At 37.1% G+C, this 24,268-nt stretch overlaps 1 protein-coding gene across 1 annotated transcript in view; it reads right to left on the reverse strand.

The window, feature by feature from the left end:
* Positions 1 to 24,268, reverse strand: part of LOC145675811 (uncharacterized) — a 124,920-nt gene that overhangs the window by 43,286 nt on the left and 57,366 nt on the right. The window contains exons 3-5 of the mRNA XM_081746530.1: positions 19,140 to 19,296; positions 13,267 to 13,396; positions 8,280 to 8,455 (exon numbers count right to left, since the gene is read on the reverse strand). Coding sequence (XP_081602656.1) covers positions 8,280 to 8,455; positions 13,267 to 13,396; positions 19,140 to 19,296 — 463 coding nt within the window. The remainder of the gene's footprint in view (positions 1 to 8,279; positions 8,456 to 13,266; positions 13,397 to 19,139; positions 19,297 to 24,268) is intronic.

Below are 24,268 nucleotides of genomic sequence, written 5' to 3' on the forward strand. Positions count from 1 at the left end.
GACTGTTGCAATCTCTGCGTTTCTTAAGGACAGCCGTTACACTTTTTTTAATACGGTTTTTCTTTATTATGGTTGTTAAGAGCAATTCAAAATATAGTAAATTTGTACCGAAACATATTATATAAATGTTTATTCTCTACTACATTTACTATCTACCCCTCTCTCAAGTGTTTAACATTTGTTGTTATAGATACTTATCGGTTTGGATGTTAGCAACAGTGTGACGATTGTTTTTTTTTTCTCTTTCTTTCTTTCTTTTTCTCGATAACAGAAGGTAAAAATCTCAGAATATGGCATATATTTTGTCAGTAACTTGTAGTTGTATATTTTGCTCTGTAAATTAAAATTTTTTCGTCTCGTCTAACAAGTGAGTGAAGTTAATTATACGAAGCAATGTGAAAAAGTAGTTCCTCTCTTTAACCAATTACAAATAAGCAATTACGTCAATCACGGAACTATATTTATAACTCCAGCCAATTACATTTCATTGTAGTACGTCATTTGTTTATCCCAGGTGTGTTTCTTACGTTGAGTACAGAATAGTACAACGATTTATATATATATGTGAATAGTTGAGAAAAAAGCAGGTTCTAATATTGAAAACGAACTAAGTGTTTGGGGACTAAAAATGTATAAAATGGGTAGAAGCTGAAAGAACAGAATATATATTTGTTATATATATGACCAACTGGGTGTCGGGTCGCTGTTTGGGTTGCCATTTATTTGTAACCAACTTGAGTTTGGTGTTTGTGGTTTTGTCCTCCGTGGTTTTGCCAATAAGTATTTTCCTGAGACCAGAACTTACCTGGATAGGACGATGAAGGACCTCTTCAAGAAGGGGTTACAAATTGTTTTTAAATTGCTCGTCGGTCTCAATGATGAGATGAGCATTTGGCGCCAAGAGGTTCGGATGTCTTGTCCCGAAAACCTTACGGACGATCAGACGGTCATTCAGACCATAACGCACACAAACATCACTCACACAAACAACGAAAACACACTGGATTAAATAACACTATACTTATTTATTAGAATACTATTACATATAAAAAAAAATAGCGAAGAGGAATGAACACAACACTTAACATAGAATATGTATAATAATCTTTATCACTAAAATAACATTTTGCCTTTTTAATACACTGTAGCCCTTTATATATATGAGATTATGTCTGAAATTACACTATAAATACTTTTCTCACACCATTGACGCACTTGGGGGATTAGCACTGGGGAAAGGGTCGCCGGGGTAATCCCACGTAGTATCCTGGTTGGTACTCCAAACAGTCCTGAAGAGTCGACGTGAGTCTTCAGCGAAATTATTTCCTTTTCCCCGCCCCCATTTTGGAGGGAGGGTTTATGTGTAATGATACCTTTTTTGATAGATCGTGAAATACCAAACGCTAAGTACAAAATTAGGACCTCATGTTTGACCCATCTTTTAGGCCTGTCTGTATTGTACATTGACTCTTAACATGTTTCTTATTTGATGCATAGTTCGCTGAACATTGGCTTGTAACACTCAGTTTGAACACTGCGCTTTGTATCTGAATGGGGAACCATTTTCAGCGACCATTTTGAAACAGGCGTGCCCGAAATCAAAACAAATTTTGTACTAAGCTGTTTGGTTTTCCACGATCTATCAAACAAGGTATCACTCGATCTATATTCCAATTTGAAATTTTCAAGTTGGTCCCGGGGTCCCATGATGGGGCCCTGGGGACACCGCGACAACACCATTCCACGTCGCCTATGGCATTTTCCTTTTTTATTTTTTGTTTCATCTTTTTCTACTCAGCGTTTCTCATTTATACGTACTTGAAATTTTATCTGATACAGGGCCATTTTAGGGGGGCCATCCTGGAAACGGTACCCCATATCAAAAATTGTTTCCTACAAAAATTGTTCAATTTTCCAAGCTCTTTCGAACAAGGTGTCACTCGAGCTATATTCCCATTTGAAAATTTCACGTACGCCCCCTCCCCCAAAATGGTGGGTGGGGGGACCTTGTGTTTGACTATTTAGGCCCCTTTGTATTGTACATTGAATCTTAACATTTTTCTTATTTGATGTATATAGTTTGCGAGATACTGGCTTGTAACACTTATTTTGACTTACCCTGTATATATATATATATATATATATATACACGTAGCTAGGTAGGCTGCTCATATCGAAAATACCCTCGCAGTGCAACGATTTGTAACTGAGGAGGCTAGGGAGAAGGACTCCCTGGAGCAGAAGAAAAGAGTAGAAGAATATGTAGGGAATTAAAAAAATAATAAAACTGACTTTTCTCAAGGAAGATATGAATCGAAAACCAATAACTGTTATGTTACTATGTAGCTTGGTGTTCATTAGATGTAGGGGAAGTGCGCACAGTACCGGACGTTACCCAGTACCGGACAGTAGTAGTAGAGTCCGTATCCGATAGATGACAGACGTGTGCTGGTTATCATCACCATTGTGTAAGTTCAAGGTGTAGGTGAGCAAGTTGTGACTTGTATCAGGTCAGTGTGGAGCGAGATATTGGTGTGTGTAGCTGAATTGCTGTGTACGTTGGTGCTGTGTGTTAAGTTTTGTCTACTGTGTCGACTGTACGGATAAGTACGTGTACATTTTGTTACATATATGACTTATCTTATTGTATAATGTACACGAGTATGATAATAATTATTGAATTACGGAAAGTGTTACTACGTGATCCGACATTATATGCTAACATGTTAATCTCCCAGTACCGGACAGTATGTATGTTCCCAGTATCGGACAAGGACACAATGTCGTCCTTACGGGAATTTTATAATAGTAACTTTTTTTTTTTTTATTATTAAGGCAAGATGGCAAACAAGAAAAAGGGGAAGTGGGTGGAAGAGGATATAAACAAGGCAACGCAAGCAGTCAGGAAGGGCAAATGAGTCTGAGGGTAGCAGCACGTAACTTTCTGGTACCTAAGAGCACTTTAGGGGATAGAGCGAAAGACTTGAAAATTGGAAACACAATAGAAATGACTCCTCAAATGGGCCGTTTTGATACAACATTTTCAGAAGAAATGGAGACGCAGCTTGTTAATCATCTAAAGGACTTGGACAACCAATTGCTGCCAATGAACAAAAAGGAGTTTTTGAAATTTGTTTTCGATTTAACAGAGCACCTCAAAATTAATCATCAGTTTAATAAAGACAAAAAATGTGCTGGACAGAAGTTCTACTAGTTTCATGAAACGTCATCCTGAACTATCGTTGCGTATTCCTCAGTCGACGAGCATGCAGAGAGCTGTGGGGTTTAGTAAAAAGCACGTTGATTTATTTTTTGACAAATATGAAGAGTTATTTGCAAAGTACAACTTTAAACCTTCTAACATATTTAACTGTGATGTGACTGGAGTGTCGGTTGTTCACGATAATGCAACTAAATTCTGTCGCAGAAAGGAAAGAAACAGGTCGGAAAAATTATTTCAGGAGAAAGAGGCAGAAACATCACAGTATTACTCACGATTAATGCAACTGGTGATCAGTTTCTTCCCCCGTTGTTTGTCTTTCCGCGGAAAAAGATATCTGAGGAACTGAAGAAAGATGCGCCAGCGAATAGTGTTTTCATTGCTGAAGAAAGTGGATGGATGACAGCTGTGGGTTTCCGGAAATATCTTGAAATGTTTGTTGCTCGCGTGAAGCCAACAAAGAAAGACCCTGCCCTACTAATTGTTGACGGACACACTTCACACAAAGACCTTTTGGTTGTCTTGTATGCTAAAGAGAACAACGTTCATATGATTAGTCTACCCCCTCACACGACGCACAGATTACAGCCGTTAGACCAAGCTGTAATGAAACCGTTTAAAGCAGCCTACCACGAGGCTTGTTCTGTATGGATGAGAAAATATGCTCCCTTGAAAATTTCAGTGAAAGACGTGGCTGGTTTAGTAAACACAGCGTTTACTGCCATTTGCAGAATGGATTTAGCAAGGTCAGCTTTTAGCTGCACCGGACTTTATCCTTTGAATAGGAATGTATTAACTGACTTGGATTTCCTTCCATCAGCACATTGCTCTGTCGATTCAGATGCCAATCTCTGAAAGTCACCTTCTCCTATTCCAGAAACATCTTCAGAAACAACTTTTCCTACTTCACAGGGTGTGAAACACAGTTCTTCATTCGATCCTAGTATGCCGTCAACTTCAAGACAATTTCAGACAATAGCTCAAGAGATCTACTCAGTCACAAGCGAAACATAGCAAGTTAACAATGAGAAGAAACAGAAGTGAAACCAGCCAAATTCTAACATCAACACCATACAGGAAAAGATTAGAAGAGAAACGTAACAGGAAACAAAGCACAAGTGATAGAAGAAACGAAACTGAAGAGCATGCAGTTTCAAATAAACGGAGACAACTCAACGAAAAAGTAGCTACTGAAAGCGAACAGACAGGTGCAAAGAAAAGTAAGAAGACAATAAGAAAAAAAACTGAATTTTAATACCGGTGGCACAGATAAGTGCAGCAGGGGATCAAATGCCATCATTACTGAATGCATCATTTGTCCTGAGACAGTGGACGAAGAGTGGGTGCAGTGTATTTTGTGTCACAAATGGGCTCATGTTGCATGCATGTTGCATGAGAATCTTGACTATTACATATGTGATCGGTGCAATTTTTTTTTTTTTTTTTTTTTTTTTTTTTTTTTTTTTTTTTTTTTTGTGCTTGTTTATGTTAAGGTAGGACTAATATTCACATTTTCACACTCCTTGTTTAGTACTGGGATATTGGCTTGATATTTCTTTGCTTGTATTATTATTGTATCTGCAACGATAACACGAGATTTGTTTTATTTACTTAAATATTTATAGAAGTGTCTTCAGACGTTTTTTGCGTTCATATATTGTTCTATTCATTGCAAATAAAAGGAAACAAATGTATTTTATGTTGTGTCCGGTACTGGGTAACGTTTTTCTGTGTGTATGAATTTGAACCTGATTTTTATTTTCATTTTAAAAATATATGCTCTCCATTGTTGTAGTTTATTTTATGTCAGCTCTAATAATACATGTCCAACTTTAATATGATTGCATTACTTTCTTGCTGTACCTCTTACTTATCTCGTGGATTCGAAAAAACCAAGGTGTCCGGTACTGTGCGCACTTCCCGTACTGTAAAATATTCAAACTTCTGTCTCTTGTTACAAGTGAGAAGCAAATGCTGAAAGTCAAGTGTAGTTGGAAATCGCCTACCAGAGTATAAGATACTGTGAAATGGGGTCCAATTTAGAACAGCGTATGCTGAGTTGATTTTGAGTTTAACGTTCCTTTCAGCAGCGAGGCTATATGAGACGGAACAGCATATGCTGTCAAGCTTTGTGTTCGTTTGAAGAAGTCTGCTCCTGAGACCTACAAAGTTTTCCAAGGAGCTTATTGAGAGAACTGTATATCAGGTACTGCAGCATTTAGGTGGCATAACTCATTCTTGGGAAGAGAAGGGAAGATGATTACAGATGATCGGGATGGGCAAAATCATCAAGAACAGAGAGTACGGTAAACACTGGCCACCACTGTGAGAGAAGACAGACGTTTATCTATCCGACAGATTACAGGCAGCCCTCAGTTGTCATATGGTAGCATTCAAGCTGTTCTTGTTGATGATCTTGGAATGTCACGAGTTTCATGTCGATGGAATCCTCGTGTGCTGAGTGTAGAACGTAAAATGTAGCGTTGAAGTGAAGGTGATGCTTTCTCCATAATCACAAAATCAAAATCAAAAACAAAATCACAAAAACGTGCAGGGAAGGTAATGATGATTATTTTCTCTGATCATAAAGGCTTTATTTACCAACATGCTGTGAAGGAAAAGGCGACTATTACAGGAGAATGTTACCAGAAAATTTTGGCGAAAATGTTAACAAAAAAAAAAAAAACGAAATAAATGTTACTGACGTGAAACTGCACCATGACAATGAAAGTCGCATATTGCAGAAACTACAAGAATTTCCGAATGAATGGTTCTCGAATGTAAACCTCATTCATCGTACAGCCCACATCTAGCTCCATGCGACTTTTGGCTGCTTCCTGGATTAAAGAAACAGCTGCGTGGTCACCATTTTTCATCCAATTTGAAAATTTTGAAGGTGGTGAAGATGACTTGCAAATATCTTTCACAAAATGGACTGAATCACGTATTTGCTGCATGGTAGGGGCGCTGGGGAAAATGTATAGTGAAGCAGGGGGTGGGGTGCTTTGAAAAATTCCATGTAGATTTAGAATAATTACAGTTTGCTTTAAAAAAAAGTCTCATTACGTTTTGATCTACTTTCGTATAAAGTAGGTTCTTTGGTAGGTAAGTAATAACAATACAGACTAAACTAGCTTCCTATAGAATAATATATAATTTCTGCACTGATGAACCTTCGGTTTCCTTAAGCCACAGTTAATACTCGATGGTACTAAGCTTCAATACCCAAAAATATGGCATTCTAATTTACCTACTTCAAACGCAAAAACATTCACAAATTAACGCAAAAACATTCACAAATTATGTGAAATCTTCCAGATGATTTGACAAAAATACAAATTAACCATGTGTGGTAGAACAAACCCTTGTTAACAGACCGCAACCTGTAACTCGATCCCAACCTCATGACTATAAACATACAGAAATTCATTCGGCAACAACGAATATATATTTCACAGAGACAGTTTGATGAAAAATTGAAAAATCGGAATGTCAAGAAATAGTAAAACGTAAAGCCCCGTAGTAGATTTCAAGTGTTACAGATCGCAGCTTGTGACGAAAATAACGGTTATAATAAAATTAACTAATGGACTTCCTAAGCATCAATGAAACTGTGAAAGAAAGCGTAGAATGTAACAGGTCTGAGAAACGTATGTCATTTTTCAGACTGCATACTGCCACAACATATGCTGACCGATCATCTGTGCGTCATTTTGCATTTGAAAAAATAAATAAATAAATAAATAAATAAAATAAATACTGTTTGAGCTGCATGGTAGAGCAATATGTACGCAATTCTATACACATGGCAGTCCACGTATTAAAGTAAATTTGAAAAGTAACGATCATGAGTTTCTATTGAAAACCTCCGATTAGTCCTAGTTAAAGATGGAAGAAGGATTTTCCAAAAGTGCTACTTAGACTTAGAAGAATACTTTATTTTTGCGTTAAGTACTAGCCTTTTGCTTACATTTCGTTCTAAACATTATCATCGCTCGCAATACTGTGGAAGTCCTCGTTAATATTTGTAATTATACAACAATTCAGTTCCTTTAGTAGTTAAGGCATCATATTATTATCAATTTTAAATGAATCACGTAGTTTTCTTCCCATTCGAATCTTACTACTTCTTTTACTAACATATTACTTCGCCAACCTTGAGTCTTCTTTGAAATTCATATTCATTTAAATATAATACAATTCAATTTTCATTTAAGACAGCCTGCTACAATACAACAGCACCTCTTGATCCAATAACCACCACGGCATATTATTCATGGTCTGCTTATCGTGTAACAACATGGAAGTCAGTCTTCGATGTTCTTACTCAGTATATTTAAAATAAACATTTCTCATATGTCAATTTTATATAACAATGTCGAGAATTTCCGACTATTTACTAAAACATAATCAGATTCTACCACAAGCAAGTAAGTTACCAGCTTTTATAAGACGCGAATTCTGAAACAAAGAGAATGACTATACGATAAATTATTAATGCACTCTAAGCCTTATAAAAGGTCCGTGAAATTTGGCAGCAAGACATTTAAACTGAAAAACAGCGAAAACAAAATTAAAGTTGATGACCTAAGCTTCATAAAATTTGAAGATTGCAGTTCTGTACAGTAGCATACAGTAGCAGGGTTCCCACTTGTTTGGCGACTACGAATTCCCCGACTTCCCCAGTTTTCCAATAAAACATCTCCAACAGAGGTTTCCTCATCTACTACATATATACGTGTATCTAGTGCATGTATACATACAAAATTTTGCAAAACAAATTTATTTTATAAAATTTCCCCTACTAAATAGACAGGTAAGGCAAAAAAGAGAATGAGTTCTGAGAAGCAAAATCCGTATTAAAATTCACTGACTTTTCAAGGACCTTTTACAAGTATGCTGAATTTCCAGATTATTCCAGGTTTCCCAGGTCGGTGGAAACCATGAGTTGACATTATTCTTGTTTGCTTATCGCACCAAGTACTGCTAATAAATTTTCCTTTCTTTAGTTATTAAAAATTATATTGTTTAGTGATTTATCGAGTTAAATTATACTTACATTTGCAACAACTTTTGCTTCTCCTTTTTGAGTTTCGTAAAATACTTCTCCTTGTTCTAGAATATCAAGCAGCTGCACTCGTTCTTTAATTTCGGCTTTCAAGGCATTCACATACGCTTCCATTTTACCAGCGCCTTCATCAACTTCTGACACCAAATCATCTCCTTGCCGCCGATCTGAAATAACAAATATCTCATTTACATAAATACACATCACCAATTATAATAACTTATCTTATGTCGGCGCATGAGAGGATGATTCAAATTAAAAAAAAAAAAAAAAAAAAAAAAAGTTGCTTACTAATATATCCGCCCGTAGGATAACTAAATATTCTCTAGACGTATCGGAACAAGCTAGTTTCTTCTTTAGTGGTAATGCAACAAGGATAAAAATAGATAAAAGAAATGTGATCAAAATGAAATCTTTAAGTTTTACGTCCCACGATTATACCGGCTAGGCTAATGGAGACGGTGACGATAAGAAATAAATGAAATGTTAGAACGAAGAAAGTGGAAGAACCTCGAGAAAACCCACGCACACGGTGTTTGTCAACCACAAAATTTATTTGGCGCGAGCTGGGATCGAACCCAGGACCCTATGCACCAGAGGTGAACGCTCTACCACTGAGCCACCGCGCTCCCAAGAGAAATATGGTATGGGAACAGGAATAACATACCATCAAATGAGCGTAACGTAAAAATAAATAAATAAATAAATAAATAAAACAAATAAGTACAGTACAATGGAAGAATGAAAGAATTTAGTTTGAGAGAAACGTAGTGTTTATGCTACGTCACTGTTACCAGAACCAAAATAAACATTTACAGTAGGTGCCCAGATTTTATCAATGTTGCCAGAGTCCAGGTTTAAAGCAGTTTTATATTTATGAAAAATTATGATTCTTTAACCTTTCGTTGCTTTTTGGTCTTCCTGACCTTATTACATTAATCTGTTTCATATTATGTGTATGTTACTTTAGGTGAGGTGACCATTTCAACATACCCTCTTCTTGTGACTTTTTCTTGTCATTCCTGAAGTCAGTGCTCTCCACTTAGACCACATGGCTTGTACCACAGCCTTAGCTGCTGTGCTTGGACAATCCAGTGTCCATATATTGAGAACATCTTTGTCGGTTGTAATATCACATCATAGCTGTTGTGAGAATGTGTGTGTGTGGCTGTTCTGGAAGCGGACTGGGTAGCATAATGGTTAACGCATCGGCACGGTATGACGAAGGTCCCGAGTTCGAGTCTTGGTCCAGTAATTCACTTTTTCACTCTGTGTATTATTGAATTCGCACCTACAGAGGATCTGATGTGTAAAATATTCTGTTATTTTCTCCTCTCATTAATATATGTTAGCACTTTTTCAAAGGTTTCTCCTCTATTCTCAGCCTCATTTTCATTCTCTTGGGAGCTCAGTCGTCTCGCTATCTCTTTCTTCCAACAATGGCAGAACACTATCTTCCACCATTTTCTGAATTGGTCTTCCTAGTAACAGAACTTATTCGATGTTACTGTGCCCCAAAACGTCATTATGTTTTATGTATAAGTTTCCTTCGGCAAAAACTCCGAGATACAATTGCAATTTTCTCTCAATTGATGACTCAAATAGTTGTATTTCTGATATTTTTACAAATTTTCAAATATCAATCACAACATGCGAAACAAGAATATAATACAATAAAGAGAATGACCTGCTGTCAATAATCCCTATTGTTAAAACACTATCAAAGGGAACAGGGGTATATTATTTTTATTATTAACAAACCAATAGCGGTAGTTTCTGATATTTCAACACAAGACATATCGAATGTTAAATGCAGGCATGGCACAGTGAGGGCCTTGACATTCCTAAATTTGTGCTTGATCTCTACTATTTAAAAAAGAAGAAAAAGGAAGAACAAAGAGAAAAAGGAAGAAAAAAGAAAAAGATTCTCTACTTATGCCTATATGAACTCCGTATCTCCGATAAAATGTTGTGTGTCCACTTTTTTCCAAGTGTTTTTTTTTTTTTTTTTTTTTTTTTTTAATTGCAGTTTTACGCACTTTTACAAGTGACATAAACACTGAAATCGGAAACTTTATACTTGTGTAGGTAGGTAGCGAGGACAAAATGTAGTATGTCAAGAGGTGTTTACGTAAGAAGAATCACGTTTTCTACTCTATGATTTTATATATGTAAAATCCAGAATTACACCTCAAGGATACTGATATACATTCTAGCACCTCTGATTTTTCAAATACTTCCATGACGTTCCGAGAGTTCCCCTTGGAAAAAAGTCTGAATTCACCACTGATGCGAAAAATTTAGGTAGTCTACCAACATATGGATAATTAGATACATTGCCATAGTTTTTCTTTTATGGGCCATATAATAACACCGAAATCATTGAGGTCTGTAAAATATGCTTTTGCTACAATAACTTATAACTAATATAGAGCATAATAAGAACAAAAGCAGTGTTTCATGTACATCACGTGGAGAAGCTTGGTTTGTATGGTGTGATTTTCCTCAATTATTATTTAAACCGGACGTGATAGCATATTTATACCACTACCGGTTTAGTAAAGAGATTAGAGTGAAAATGGAATATATTCTCGGAAAGCCTAATTGATTACAGGAAATCGCTTTCCTATTTACTATGGCTTTTATTCTAAGGCGATCAACGTTAAAGCCCGAAGTGGCTGATTTTTGTCATTTCCGATCTGAATAGAGGGTTAAGAGAAAAGATGGCTCCTATTCTTATAACGCTAAATCGATTCCATAAAACCGTTTCATACTTTTTAGTAGAGGCTTAAAAAAGGAAATGAAATGTATTGTTGAGACCTTAATTGACTGCAGGAAACCGCTTCTTTCTATCCATTACTGTTTCGACTCTATAGCCATCTATGTTAAAACAGAAAGTGGTTGATTTTCTGCTACTTCCGGTTTTAACCGGGATATTAGAGTCAAGACTGAATACATATTAAACCGTTTAATTGGTTACAGAAAACCGCTACGTTTTACCGTTTGCACTTTTTAACAATCAACATTAGAAACGGAAATGGTTTATTTCTACCTTTCAGTTTGAATAGGAGATTAATAAGAAAGATTGTACCTATATTCAGAGCACTAAATCGATTCCATAAAACGCTTCTCGCTATCTCTTAGCGTTCTTCCTCTATGTAGATCAATATTTAAACTGTCGTACTGAATTTCTACTGTTTCTAGTTTTAGTAGAGACTTAAAGATGGGAAAGAAATATATTGTTGAAACATTTAATCTGCTGCAGGAAACCGCTTCTCTCGATCTATTACCGTTTCCACTCAATAATGATCAATGTTAAAACCGGAAATGGTTAATTATCTGCCAATTCCGGTTTTAATAGAGGGTTCAGAGAAAATATCGTACCTATTCTCATAACGCTAAATCAATTTCAAAAAAACGCTTCTCGCTGTCTGCTATTGTATTTGCTATTATGAAAATCAATATTGAAACCAGAAGCTCTAGTGGATTTCTAAAACTCTTGGTTTAAATAGAGGGTTAGAGATGGAGATGTAATATATTATTTGGACACTTAATCGATTGCAGAAAACTGCAACGTTTTTTTTTCTTTCTTTTTCTATAGCGATCAACGTTAAAACCGGAAATGGTTAATTTCTAGTTTGGTTTGAATATTGGCTCTAAAAACAAACTTGATTCCTAACCTTTGACCCTGTACATTTTCACCAAATTTGATGATGGTTCATCAAGTAGTTCTTGTGATTTCTTGTCTACCGGACGGACAGGGCAAATAAATAAAGGACTTTTAGAAAACCAAACTCATTAAAAATTATAAAAGTGAGCTTGAAACATCATCGAAAGAGATGTTCTAAGAAGAGAGAGAGAAAAAAAAATTTTTAAGACAAAGACGAAATACTAAAACATAACCATACCTGAGGTTCGCGGTTGGCGTTACAATGTTAAAGATGAATACTTTGAAAAACTATAAAGTCATTCCAGAATTTCACATGTCTTTTTTCATATTGATTGCAGAAGTTTTCCCAGCAGCCCTCGTAGAAAATAATGTTTAATCTAAGTTAGGTTAATTTAAACTATTTTTCAGAACAGGATTGTTAAATTGTAATTGTGGGAAGGTATGTTTTGTGGCCTTCTGATGAAACCTTCTTATTTCATACGAAAACACATTGTTTCAGTTTTCATTTCTTCTGGAGTTTTCCGCTTTTGATTCAATTTCTTGTTCAGTACATTTAAGTCTAGATATGATTCGGAAATTTTGTCGTAGTAAGTTCTTCAACGGACTTTCGACCAAACTCACTGACTTTTACGAAGCAATCTAGGCAACTGCTACGAAAGGCGCAAGCTACTCATGAAGTATATAAATTAGACGCTCCTCTTCCTGAAGTATCTTTTAAAAAGGAGAATCTTTTGCACTGCAGTATTCATTTACACTATCGTATTGTCCTAACTTTTGGTCTCGTTTAGAAAGCTCTGATTTTTTTTTTTTTTTTTTTTTTTTTTTTTTTTTTTTTTATAAAGGTGGGACCAAGGTCAACCACCGTGTTTCAACAAAAACGCAGCTTAAACCCCATTTAAAGATATGACGTTTCATACTTTTCTAATAAAAAGAAGAAAAGGAAAAGAAAGAACTTGAATTTCTGCAACATTCACTGTTACGAAGGCTTTCCGCTATTACATTTACATTTCATATTTTGCCTTCAGCTCTGCATTTTAACCCCTATGCTGGTAAAAATAATTTTTATTTTTTCTTAGATAATTCCACTGTTTAAGTCCATAAACGACTTGACAAACATAATGTAAAACCACAGCCCACTGGGTGTAGCTCTGAAGGAATTTGTTTCTTCTCATACGGAATTTTGCCTATCTCACATACATTATTTGTTTAAATTTGTTACTCACTCTATTAGTCTACATTACAGATGCATGGGAAATAAAAATATAACAGGTCATCAAAAGTAACAGCGACAAAGAAATGAGAAGTTACCTTTCAAACTGGCTCTTAAAGCATCGGCATCTGTCAGGTTCAAATGTGATTCATTCACTTTCTTCAACTTGAGGTCAGTGTCATCTTCTAACTCCTTACATTTTTGTATTTTGTTGATCAAGATTTGTGGCTATAACAAATAATAAATTATTAGTCAAAAATAACCTACATGCAATTCAAATTTCTAATCATAAAACGAAACTACAATTTTTGTTAAATTAAAGGTAAGTTCTGCCTTACTCTGGACTGGCTTAAAAAATAAGAATGAGATGATTAATAACGTCCCACGAGGAAATTCACGGACACGATATTGTCCTTCACAAACTGTATGGCCGAAGATTGAACCAAGAACCCTTCCCACCAGAGATGAGCCTTCTATCGTTGTACCAATGTGCACACAGTTTAAAAAATGGTATTAACCGAAAAGTGTGTAGGAATGTATATTTATTAATAATGTAAAAAACGGTTGAAAATTAAAGAAAGATAAAATATTTCGTTTAAGAATAGTTCATCATCAATAATATAAACAAACTAAGACGAAGAACGAAAAGAAGAAGAAAAACAGAGAGCATCAAACAATCTCAGTCTATTTCACGATACATTTCCCATCTTCCACTTTCAATAAACAGTTTAAAATTTGCTATACCTTAAAATGTTTTCTATTTGAAAAAGGCATATACGTGTACGTTTTATAAAATTCCATCCTTGGAGAAGTATTTTTACTATTTCCGTATTCTGCTTACAAGATCGGAGTTTAGTTCTTGTTTTTATCCTTCTTTCTTCAGAAAGTATACATTAATAATACTCTTTTGTCTATATCATCGTTTTATGCAGTTGCTACATGGGTATTTTGGCGACGCGAATCAACAGAATCTGTTTGTAATTGATACAGAAGGCTGTTTCATCCTTATGGTAGCAATTTGCAGTCGCCAGCGGAGGCGCTAGTTTCGCGTCAGCATCGTGCCGCACGCAGTACGGAGTAGCCAGACACTTGTGTACAAGCCGTGCAGAGGAGAGACGTGTGTGATCAGAATGCCGCCGAAAATCGACCCTTTTTGAGAGGGCTACATCGTAGCACTTTCTGATATAGGCTACAGCTATAGCCGAATAAGAACACAGTGCAAGAAGAAAGGTTTCACAGTGTCTGATAAGGGAATTAATGCAGCCATCCATCGCAATGCAAACCCAGAGCAAACCACTGCCATGCGTCGTCGAAAGGGGCAAAAGAAGCAACCGGCTCCACAACGCAGTCAAGACGTCATTGTCAAGGTCCGCCGGTTTGTGACCCAGGAGAATCCACCCACCCAACGTGACATAGCGAGGCGTGTTGGACGGTCAACTGCAACTGTACACCGAATAATACGCGACAATTTGGGGCTCAGAAGTGCACACAAGTGGTGGGTCCATGTTCTGAAGCCAACGCACATCGTAGAACGGCGGGTGGCATGCAAAAGGCTGTATGAAGGTTACCTGGCAGGTGACAAATGGCGTTATGTGATCACCTCAGATGAAGCATGGGTATATTTGACAGGATCCCAGCAGATGCGTGCAATTTACTACCGCCGCAGTGATGGAACCTATCATGCAAAGTGGGTTCGCTCCTGCAAGGAGAGTTATCCAAAGGGATTTATGGTAGTGACGGGTTTCTGTGCAAAAGGAAAGCTTCCGATACACCGGGTGTCATCAAATGTCAAGGTGAATGCAGCGTATTATATCGAGCATGTACTGGACCCCATCTATCGCCAACATGCCCCGGCTTTGTATGGCAATGACACTGACAGAGAGTTCATCCACCAGGACAAGGCCAGCAGCCATACTGCCAAACGAACGGTGGCCTACATGACAGGTATGGAACAGGAGACAGGTGTAAAGGCTATCCCATTTCGAGACATCCCCGTCAAGTCACCAGATGCATCCCCTATGGATTATGTGGTTTCGGCCTCCTTATACGGAACATTAATAAGCGTCGTCCGACCACACTTGGTGGCCTTTGGAAAGTGTGCGAGGAGGAGTGGGCGAAATTGGATCAGGCAGTGCTCAATAGAGGTCTCCTTCAGTGGAAAATACGATGTCGTGCAATCGTTCACCAACGGGTCTCTCACATCGAACATGAGCGCTGGTGGAAACGGAGTTTTACGCCCTAGGGCACAGGTCTGTAATTCACTACCATGAGGCTGAAACAGCCTTCTGTATCTTGGATCCCAAATCTAGGACATTTAGAACGCGTGTGTTGAACTATTTTAAACTTTAAAAAAAGAAAAAATAGAAAAAGAAAGAAGACAAATAGAAAAGACCCATATGAAAACAACGTGAAAATTACGGAAAGCTGGTAAAAACGGAGTCTAGAATAGGAATTAATATACAAAACTAAAATTCAGGACTTGAAACTGATACTTTACAATTGTTACTTGTAGGTAAGCTATTGCAAGTATAATAATGAAATATAGCACGCTTTCTATTTATTTATTTATTTATTTATTTATTAAGAATGCATAATTTCTACTTTTCACCTCCAGAGTTTTCGAACGAACCGTTAACGGGGTAAATGCTATTGCTTCATCCTAACTCTGATAAATACACTGACATGCCACCGAACTAGAAACACCTGACTGTGTGAAGTTCTCGCATTGTCATGTACACATATGCGTTTTCCCAAATACTCGAATTGGGGTATAAATAGGCAAGACATGTGGCTGCAAGGCGCAGTAGTCGTAATAAGCAGAATGGGAAAACCACGGGACTTAGGCTTGTTCAACTAAGGGCAGATTGTTGGTTCTCGAGGAAGGGCACGCCATTTCAGAGACTGTGATTCAACTGTGGTTTTCGCGTACCACAGTTGCAAGGGTGTATCGAGATTATGCAAATATAGGGAAGATATAAAGAAACTGATCACAGTACAAAGGTCAGTGTGCCCTCAATAAACGTAGATTGTACCAACTGAGCCGTATCATACGAATCAATAGCGGAAAGACCCTGCTGAAAATTATATCCCAGCTAAATGATAGTTCCATCCAGAAGTGTTAGTGGATGGACAGTTCAATGTTCCCTACATCATCTAGGCTTCAGGAGCCGCTGACCAACCTGAATGCCCCTGCTCATAAAATGCCATCCGACTCAACACCATGCATGGGGTCAAAGGGACAGGGATTAGACCATAGAAGTGGAAACGGGTAGCTTGAAGTGGTGAGTCCTGATTCCGATTACATTGTGCCGATGAGGGAGCCCAAATCTGGCGACAATAGCATGAAGCCATTGATTCCGTATATCAGGTTGGTACAAGGTCGTGTGGGGTCCATTATAGGCTGAAGTGTCTTCAGCTGGGCATCACTGGGGCCATCAGTCCACGTAAGCGGATCTCTGAAAGCCAATAAACGTAGATGCACTAGCTGAGCCAGTGCATAGAGATACTGAGGGATCATGTAAACCTATTCATGATGACCATGGTTCATGCCAACAAGACGCATTTTCCTGCACGACAAATATCCAGCCCACAGATCCCGGACAGCAGCAGAGTGGTTCGAGGAATACTCTACTGACTTCCAGTCCAATGAACAATGACCAGCTGAGGGTCCTGTGGATAACGCATAGTTAGTAATACCGTTAGACGACTTCCAGAAACTGGTGGAGTCATTATCTTGCCGTATCGCTGCAGTTCTTAAGGCCAAAGGGCGGCCAACACGATACTAGGTAGGTGTGCCTAATTCACTGGCAGGTCAATATATTTTAAGTCTGTCGAAATAATTTAATGTTATATGCATTATAATAAGAAGTCTACTTATCTTGCGTATTCTTGATTTTTACATTTATAGGACTTACTATTTAGATATCTTAAAAGCTTCTGATGGCTTTTTCAAAGTAAACATCAATTAGAAGTCGTAGATCAAGTTATGAACCTATATTCCAGCACTTGAAATCTTCACTCGTATATTGAATTGAACAACTTCTCAGAATACTGCAAAATATCGAAGCTCTTAACTATCATTGGAATAAATACTAGTAAAATATGCTGGTCATTGAACTAAACAAATAGTAGTTCTTCCAACGAACTATGTGTATTCAAAATTCCGTTGTCATATTTATTTCTTTGAAAATGAAATGAAATGAAATCTTTAAGTTTAACGTCCCACGGTTATGCCGGTTAGGCTAAAGGAGACGGTGATAATGAGAAATGAGTGAAATGGTGGAATGAAGAAAGTGGGAGGAAACGGGAGAACCCCGAGAAAACCCACGAGCACGGTGTTTGTCCACCACAAAGTCCACACGGCGCGAGCTGGGATCGAACCAGGGACCCCAAGCACCGGAGGTGAACGCTCTACCACTGAGCCACCGCGCCCCCCATTTATTTCTTTGAATTAAGTTATATTCCTTATCTCAGTTAGGTGCTTGGATATTTTGCAGTGTCTAGTTGTTGTTTTAATTTAATATGTGGATGAACATTTTACCTGTAAGTACTGGAATGTAGGTGGGCAACTTGTTCTACAATTTCAAGGCAACTTCAAGGTAACGGACGCTTTAAAAAAGACAACAGAGCTTTTAAGGTGGCGAAATAATAAGCCTTGTAAATATAAAGAATACGTGAAGTACGTTCTTACGTACTTTATTCTTTTTTATTATATCTAAGTATGTATTATACAAAAAAGCTCTTTAAGTTCATTGCATAGTCAAGTTAAATCCTTTATACGGAAAATGCTGCAGTTTTGTACAAAGTAAACAGAATGTTCGTAGTGAATATTAACGAGACATGGAACTGAACAACACATGCAAAAAGCAAATTTAATTTTCACACTGAATACAAAATACACGAGATGAGTATTTATAAAACTTTTTTTTTTTTTTTCAACGGATTGTAAAATCTATGTTTTGTCCTACGTGAAATTCTACGCTCATTTTACATGAGTAGGATCGAAGCTAAATTTCATGAATTTAATACAACTATGTTGTACAAATAACGTTTTCCTGATTTCTTGAAAAGTTTGGATCGAGATATGCAGAGTAGGACAACAGGCCGGTGGCGTCTTTATTATAATTTAAGGAACATTCACATGGTCATTTATGGGCGCGGTATTGCGTGTGGAGGGTACCATGACGGTTCCTAGCTATCGGCAGAATACTGCTCATTATATAAACCAATTCATGTGAGCTATATTTCCTACTAGCAATTGTATCTTTCAGCAGGGCAACAGTTCTTGACACAAGGTCAACGTTACCCTGTAGTGGTTTGAGAAGCACAGTGGTGAATTTTAGCTGCTGTAATAATCCCCAGTCACCGATCTTAACAAAAAAAATTAATTTTCGGATGTCATTGAACGTCAGATTCGACCTCATCAACCCCCTACGCGAAATTTACAGGAAGTAAGTGATCTGTATATGCAGATGTGGTGCGCTATGCCTCCAGCCACCTATTAACGACTCACTGCTTCCAGCCAAACAGCATTGCTGGTGTTCTACGTGGCAAAGATGGATACACAAGATATTAGGTAAGACATCAAAATGTCTTCACTGGCCAGTTTATGTATAAAATACTATTCTGAGAAGCGCCATGTGAGTTCCCAGAACTGCTAACGAAGGCGAAACTAACTGAAGGAATACAATTAAAGCACACTTGGACGCAGTAAGATATTATATTTTTCAATAGTTTATTCTACCCCTATTTTATCCTTCAACCCTTGTGAATATGGAGAAGAAAGAAAAATATACCTTGAGTGAAACAAAAAAACAAAAAAACAATAAGTACCTATAGTGCAATTCGGGAGCAAAAATAACGAGTTAGGAATTTAAGTGCAAAGAAAGAGTAGATTACAAAGTATAGTTGAAGGTAACAGAGGAAGAAGAAGAAATTTGTAACACAACAAAATGTACTCTTAGAAACCTACCTGGAATTCGGTCATGACTTGGGAATTGTCAGTAGTAGTAGTAGTTTTAGCATTAGCCAAAAGACTAATGAGATCTGATATGAACAACTCATCATAGATGGCTCTTTCGTCCCATATTTTGAATATTCGTAAAATACTATGCTTAACTTTCTCGTCCCTGAAAAGAAAAGAAACAAATATTAGATAAATAGAGAAAACAAAAGCAATCGTTAACTCAGAATATCATGTATACTTACATTAAATCGTTTACAAATTTGCTATTCTATTTTATACATTTATTTTCACCAGTAATTTATTTTCTTTGTAGTTATCAGACTGCTTTTGACTCAATGGAAATCCATCAATGGAGATGTTCAAATGATAATCCATACTTCGCTACTAAATGTTCCAATTAACTTTTTTTTCTAACGTATCACAATTACGCACCACGGCTTAGGGAGACAGGATGGTGATGAGATGGATGGTAAGTGAGATGAAAAAAATGGGAGGAAACGGGAAAACCCACGCACATAGTGTTTATCCACCACCAAGTTCACTTAGAGCGGGCTAGGATCGAACCAGCAACTATAAGTGGATCCCCCCTCCTCCTTTTATCACTCACTATATCCCAGAAATTCCAATCTCATGTGGAATGAGGCTCCTGATTCACAGCTCAGAATTTTTGTTCGACGCAAAGCATCACTCTTCTTCGTAGCACCCTGCAAATGAACTGCAGTAGGCGTGATCCTCTTACGCTTGTAGAACAAAGACAGTGCTATGGTGAGTGTAATAGAAAATACAGATCACTATAAGCAAAGATCATCCGTACGTACTTTAATGTTTTATATAGTGAAATTTTATTAAATTAGTGAAAACAATTATAAAACTTGGATAACATATGTATTTTGCAGTATTAAAATTTTCTTTTATAATATAGTGTGAATAAGCATTCTCACTGCTGGCACAGGAATACAAATGCTAGTGATTCGTCCAAGAGAGGTGCAGCGCACTCCATGGTGTGTGAAGGACGGAGTTTCACGTCGTAACAAGTATCAAAGCAGAAATACATTATTAATTCTTAATCCGATGAAACTTATGCATAAATATTGCCTTATTAAGTGATGATGTTACAGTACGATTAATATTTTGAAATTAGTGTATTTAAATAAGTGAACAAAACGTTGAAATCCGATTACATATAACTTAGTGAGAAACGATGGACTGCGCCATCATACACATTTATTTCACAAAGAAAATTAAACATCTTCCAATATATAAACCGAAATATAGTTTATCATGGGAATCTACATTAGAAGCAAACGCTGAACATAAAGAAGAAGCAGAGGGAGTCAGCATGATAATCCCCCCTTTCCCGACAATCCCTAATTACGTGTGAAAGCGTGCAGTGATAAATTATCGTTAATGAATTTTTAAGCCGGCTCATCAATAAAAAAAAGCTATTCTTCATATTACAAGTGTTAAAATTTGGGCTAATCTAAAAATTGATGAAAGTATTCTTTTGCGTTACATTTCTTTTAAATACTAGTGGAATTATCATATTGTGCATTCACAATATATGTAATTGATATTACATATCACATACGTAAAGAATAGAAAAGAAATAAATAAATAAACGAAGTAAGTATTTATGTTGTTTTGAAAACATCTATATATTTCAAAACACACATATTTCAATAATTAAAATTTTGATTTCGTTGTTTCCTGAAATGTGGTGTTATGATACGAATTTAGGCGTTATAATATGCATGAAGTTGGGTTTTTCTTATTAATGTGTTTGTCAGAATACAGTATGATTTGGAATTCTTTATACTGACACACACATGCTTTGTGTCATATAGTCGCGTCATCGAAATGGTTGTCATCAAGGAATCGAATCTTGTGAACAGTTCACTATCACTGCAAATATGCTCTGAATGTTTAGGAGAAGGTAAGTGTGTTGTAACTGTGTGCCTTGTTATTGGTCTAACCACATGTTCCAATTGAGGCGAGTATGAGACTTTTTTGTTGACGTTTCAAGCTAACCACGGCCACGTTATAAATTAACGCCCGAACAACTGACACTAACCACTGTTCACGTTACAAAATTGACGCACCGAACTAGGAACAGAATTTCCGAACCGTAAATCTTAAAATTAATGATTAATGATTTCGAGACGTGATTGTGAAACATAAGTGACTCGTTGCCATTGTAGTTTCTTTTTTGTGTAAAGTTGTTTTGTTTAAATGTAACAAAATCGATCAAAGTGATGTTAAGTTATTGCTGGACGCAATTAAGGCGAATAATGAAGAAATGCAAACTTTGCATGAATTGTTTAAATTAAAATAGCCGCATCTAGTAAAGAAATGCAAGTTTTGCGTGAATCTTTGGAAAGTAAAATAGTACCTAGTTATATAATAAATACTGTCACAAGTTTGAATGTGAATAACACAGAGAGTATTAGCACCAAGGCAATTTATTTTGGTCATGTTTTACATTGATACGATATGTTGTACACTTGATGCACGAAACATTTTTCGAAATGTCTCCCCTTGGCCTTGATGTAGGCACGAAGTGTGTCTGGCCACTGGTCAATGCCATTACGCACCACGTCCATGGGAAAATTGTTCACTGTTCGGGTCAAGGATTGTTTCAGACTGTCGACAGATGGATGCGGTTTGTGGCAAACCTTTGCCTGAAGGACTGCCCAAAGTTTGTAGTCCAACGGGTTAAGGTCCGGCTGCTAGAAGCCCAATCAGCGGTAGAAATTAAGTCGAGGACGTTCCGTGCCAGCCACACCTCGGTTGTTTTCGCTTTGTGGCCTGTAGCGAAATCCTGCTGGAAGGTCCACCTTTCTCCAGGGAACATGGTAGCAGACAGTGGTTTCACTATAGGCGTTAGCACTGTGTTCTGGTACACCTTGGCAGATGTTTTAACACCTTGTTGGCAAAAATACAGCTGGGCTGTGCCTAAGTAGCTCACTCTCCACCAAACCATAACTGAGACAGGATGATATGCCCTCTGAATCCTTGAAGATGCCTCAGCAGCTGCAGTAGATGACGTGGCATACACACGGTCATTTTGGGCGTTGTAGGCCTGCTGAATTGTGAACACCTTTTCGTCAGTGAACAGAATCTTTCTGTGCAGATTGTTGGCGTAACGCCGCAACAGTCTCTTTGATTTAAGGACCCTCTGCGACATTAATGTTTGGGTCAGAAAGTGACCAGTCCGCCTCTTATACGCCCGTAGATGAGGTTATTCCTGAGCACACGAGACATGGAATTTCTGCTGATGTTCATCTCAGCAGCCATTACAATTTGTGTTCGAACAGGATTTCTTCCAATTCTTGCTGCGATTGCTTTCTGAACTGTTCGTGGTCTGACACTCCTTGCGCGATCAGTTGTCTTGGTGTATTGCTGTATGGCGCGATACACGAATCTCTTGCTGATTTGTAGGGGTTTCAGTAGGTTGAAAATCTCACCTGCTGTCTTCCCGACCTTGTGTAGTGCAATTACTGCTACACGATTTTCGTAATTGCCCCACTCCATCAGAACTCAGTACAATATCAACGTATGTCATGAACAGTCAAACACACACTACATGCATCTTCCGCTTTATACACAGATGGCAGCACTGTGCCACTCCGGATGCCTACAGCGCCACTCCAAATTTTGTGACAGTATTTATGATATAACTAGGTAGAGATTAGTAAGGGAACCGAAAAACAAATCGATGATAGGTTCGAGGTACAACTTAAATTAGTAAAAAAAAAAAAAAAAAAAAAAAAAAAAAAAAAAAAAAAAAAAAAAAAAAAAGTGGTTAGGTACGAACAAACATCTCAAGAAATAAATGCAAAGTATGAACAGGTAAACGACAACTATGAGAATATATTAGCTAAAACAGTTAAAAGTACCGAAAAACTCGACATTATTACGGTTAATTTAGGCGCATGTGAAGAAAAGGCAAACCAAGCGTTAGAAAAAATTGAATCTATTGAGGAGTCCGTAAGCAGCTTTGAAAGTAATTTAGAAAATAAAGAAAAGACGTTAGTTTCATTGAGTGAATCTACCCATAAATTAGAAAGAAATGTTGCAATACTACACCACAGGGTTGATAGTTTATTCAGAATATAGTTCCTCAAGGCATAGATGTAATTAACACGAGCCAGGATATTGTTTCAATAAGTGATAGGTTGTCAGGATTGGAAATAAAAGTGGATGAAACCCAATCGCAGTTACCTTCCTTAGTTGAGAGTGCTAATAAAGACGGGAATGAACGTGACCTTTTGTTTCGCGAAAGTAAGTTAGGTAGATTAAACATATTTTACGACGATAGAAGTAGCAATAAGTCAAAGCGTAGTCTTAAGGAAAGTAGTAATTCTAATCAAACAGATTCGAGTTCTTCATCACTTAGTGAGATAACTAAACTGAAGAAGCGAATTAAAATAAGAAAATCAGATGGGAGTGATTTGAAAAATACTAAGCGCCGAATATTACACAATGCTGACATCGAAATGTTCCCTAAATTTTCAGGTTTGGAGTCACCAACTTCGTTCTTAGAATAGTTTGAGAACACGACACGTGCTATGGGTTTACCAGAATCTCAATACTTAGATGTCTTAGGATTTATTTTTACAGGAAATGCACGCGAATAGTACAAGTCAAGATTAGGTACGTTCCGTTCATTTTCAGACTTTACAAAAAAATACAAAGCTTAGTTGCTACCGAACAAATTATTGCGAGTAAATTGTCAGTGTTACAATCTCAAGCGTTCGATCCGAAAACAGATGGTACCGTCGCCGATTTTGTTTCCAAAAGATTTAATAAGATACGTGGTTTGTCATCTTCCATACCGGAAACGTTCATTGTGAACACAATTAAGCAATTGTTACCCATTTCTTACAGGCGACAGTTAGCATTATTTCCAAATTTAGGTTTTACTTCATTTCTAACCGCTATACAAAACCTTGAAGCTTTATATTACGACAGTAGAAACAGTGGAGATTTCCGTGGTAGAACTATTCAAGTTAATCAAGTAGATGAAGTTACGGGTAACGATAAGAATTATGACAAAAGGGGTAATTGAGGTAAATTTAGAAATGAAAACCGTGAGAATAAAAACAAAGGACAATCTAAGCGATCAAACCAAAAGG

This window comes from Thermobia domestica, chromosome 2 (assembly GCF_964235325.1).
Source record: "Thermobia domestica chromosome 2, izTheDome1.hap1.1, whole genome shotgun sequence".
NCBI classification, from domain to species: domain Eukaryota; kingdom Metazoa; phylum Arthropoda; class Insecta; order Zygentoma; family Lepismatidae; genus Thermobia; species Thermobia domestica.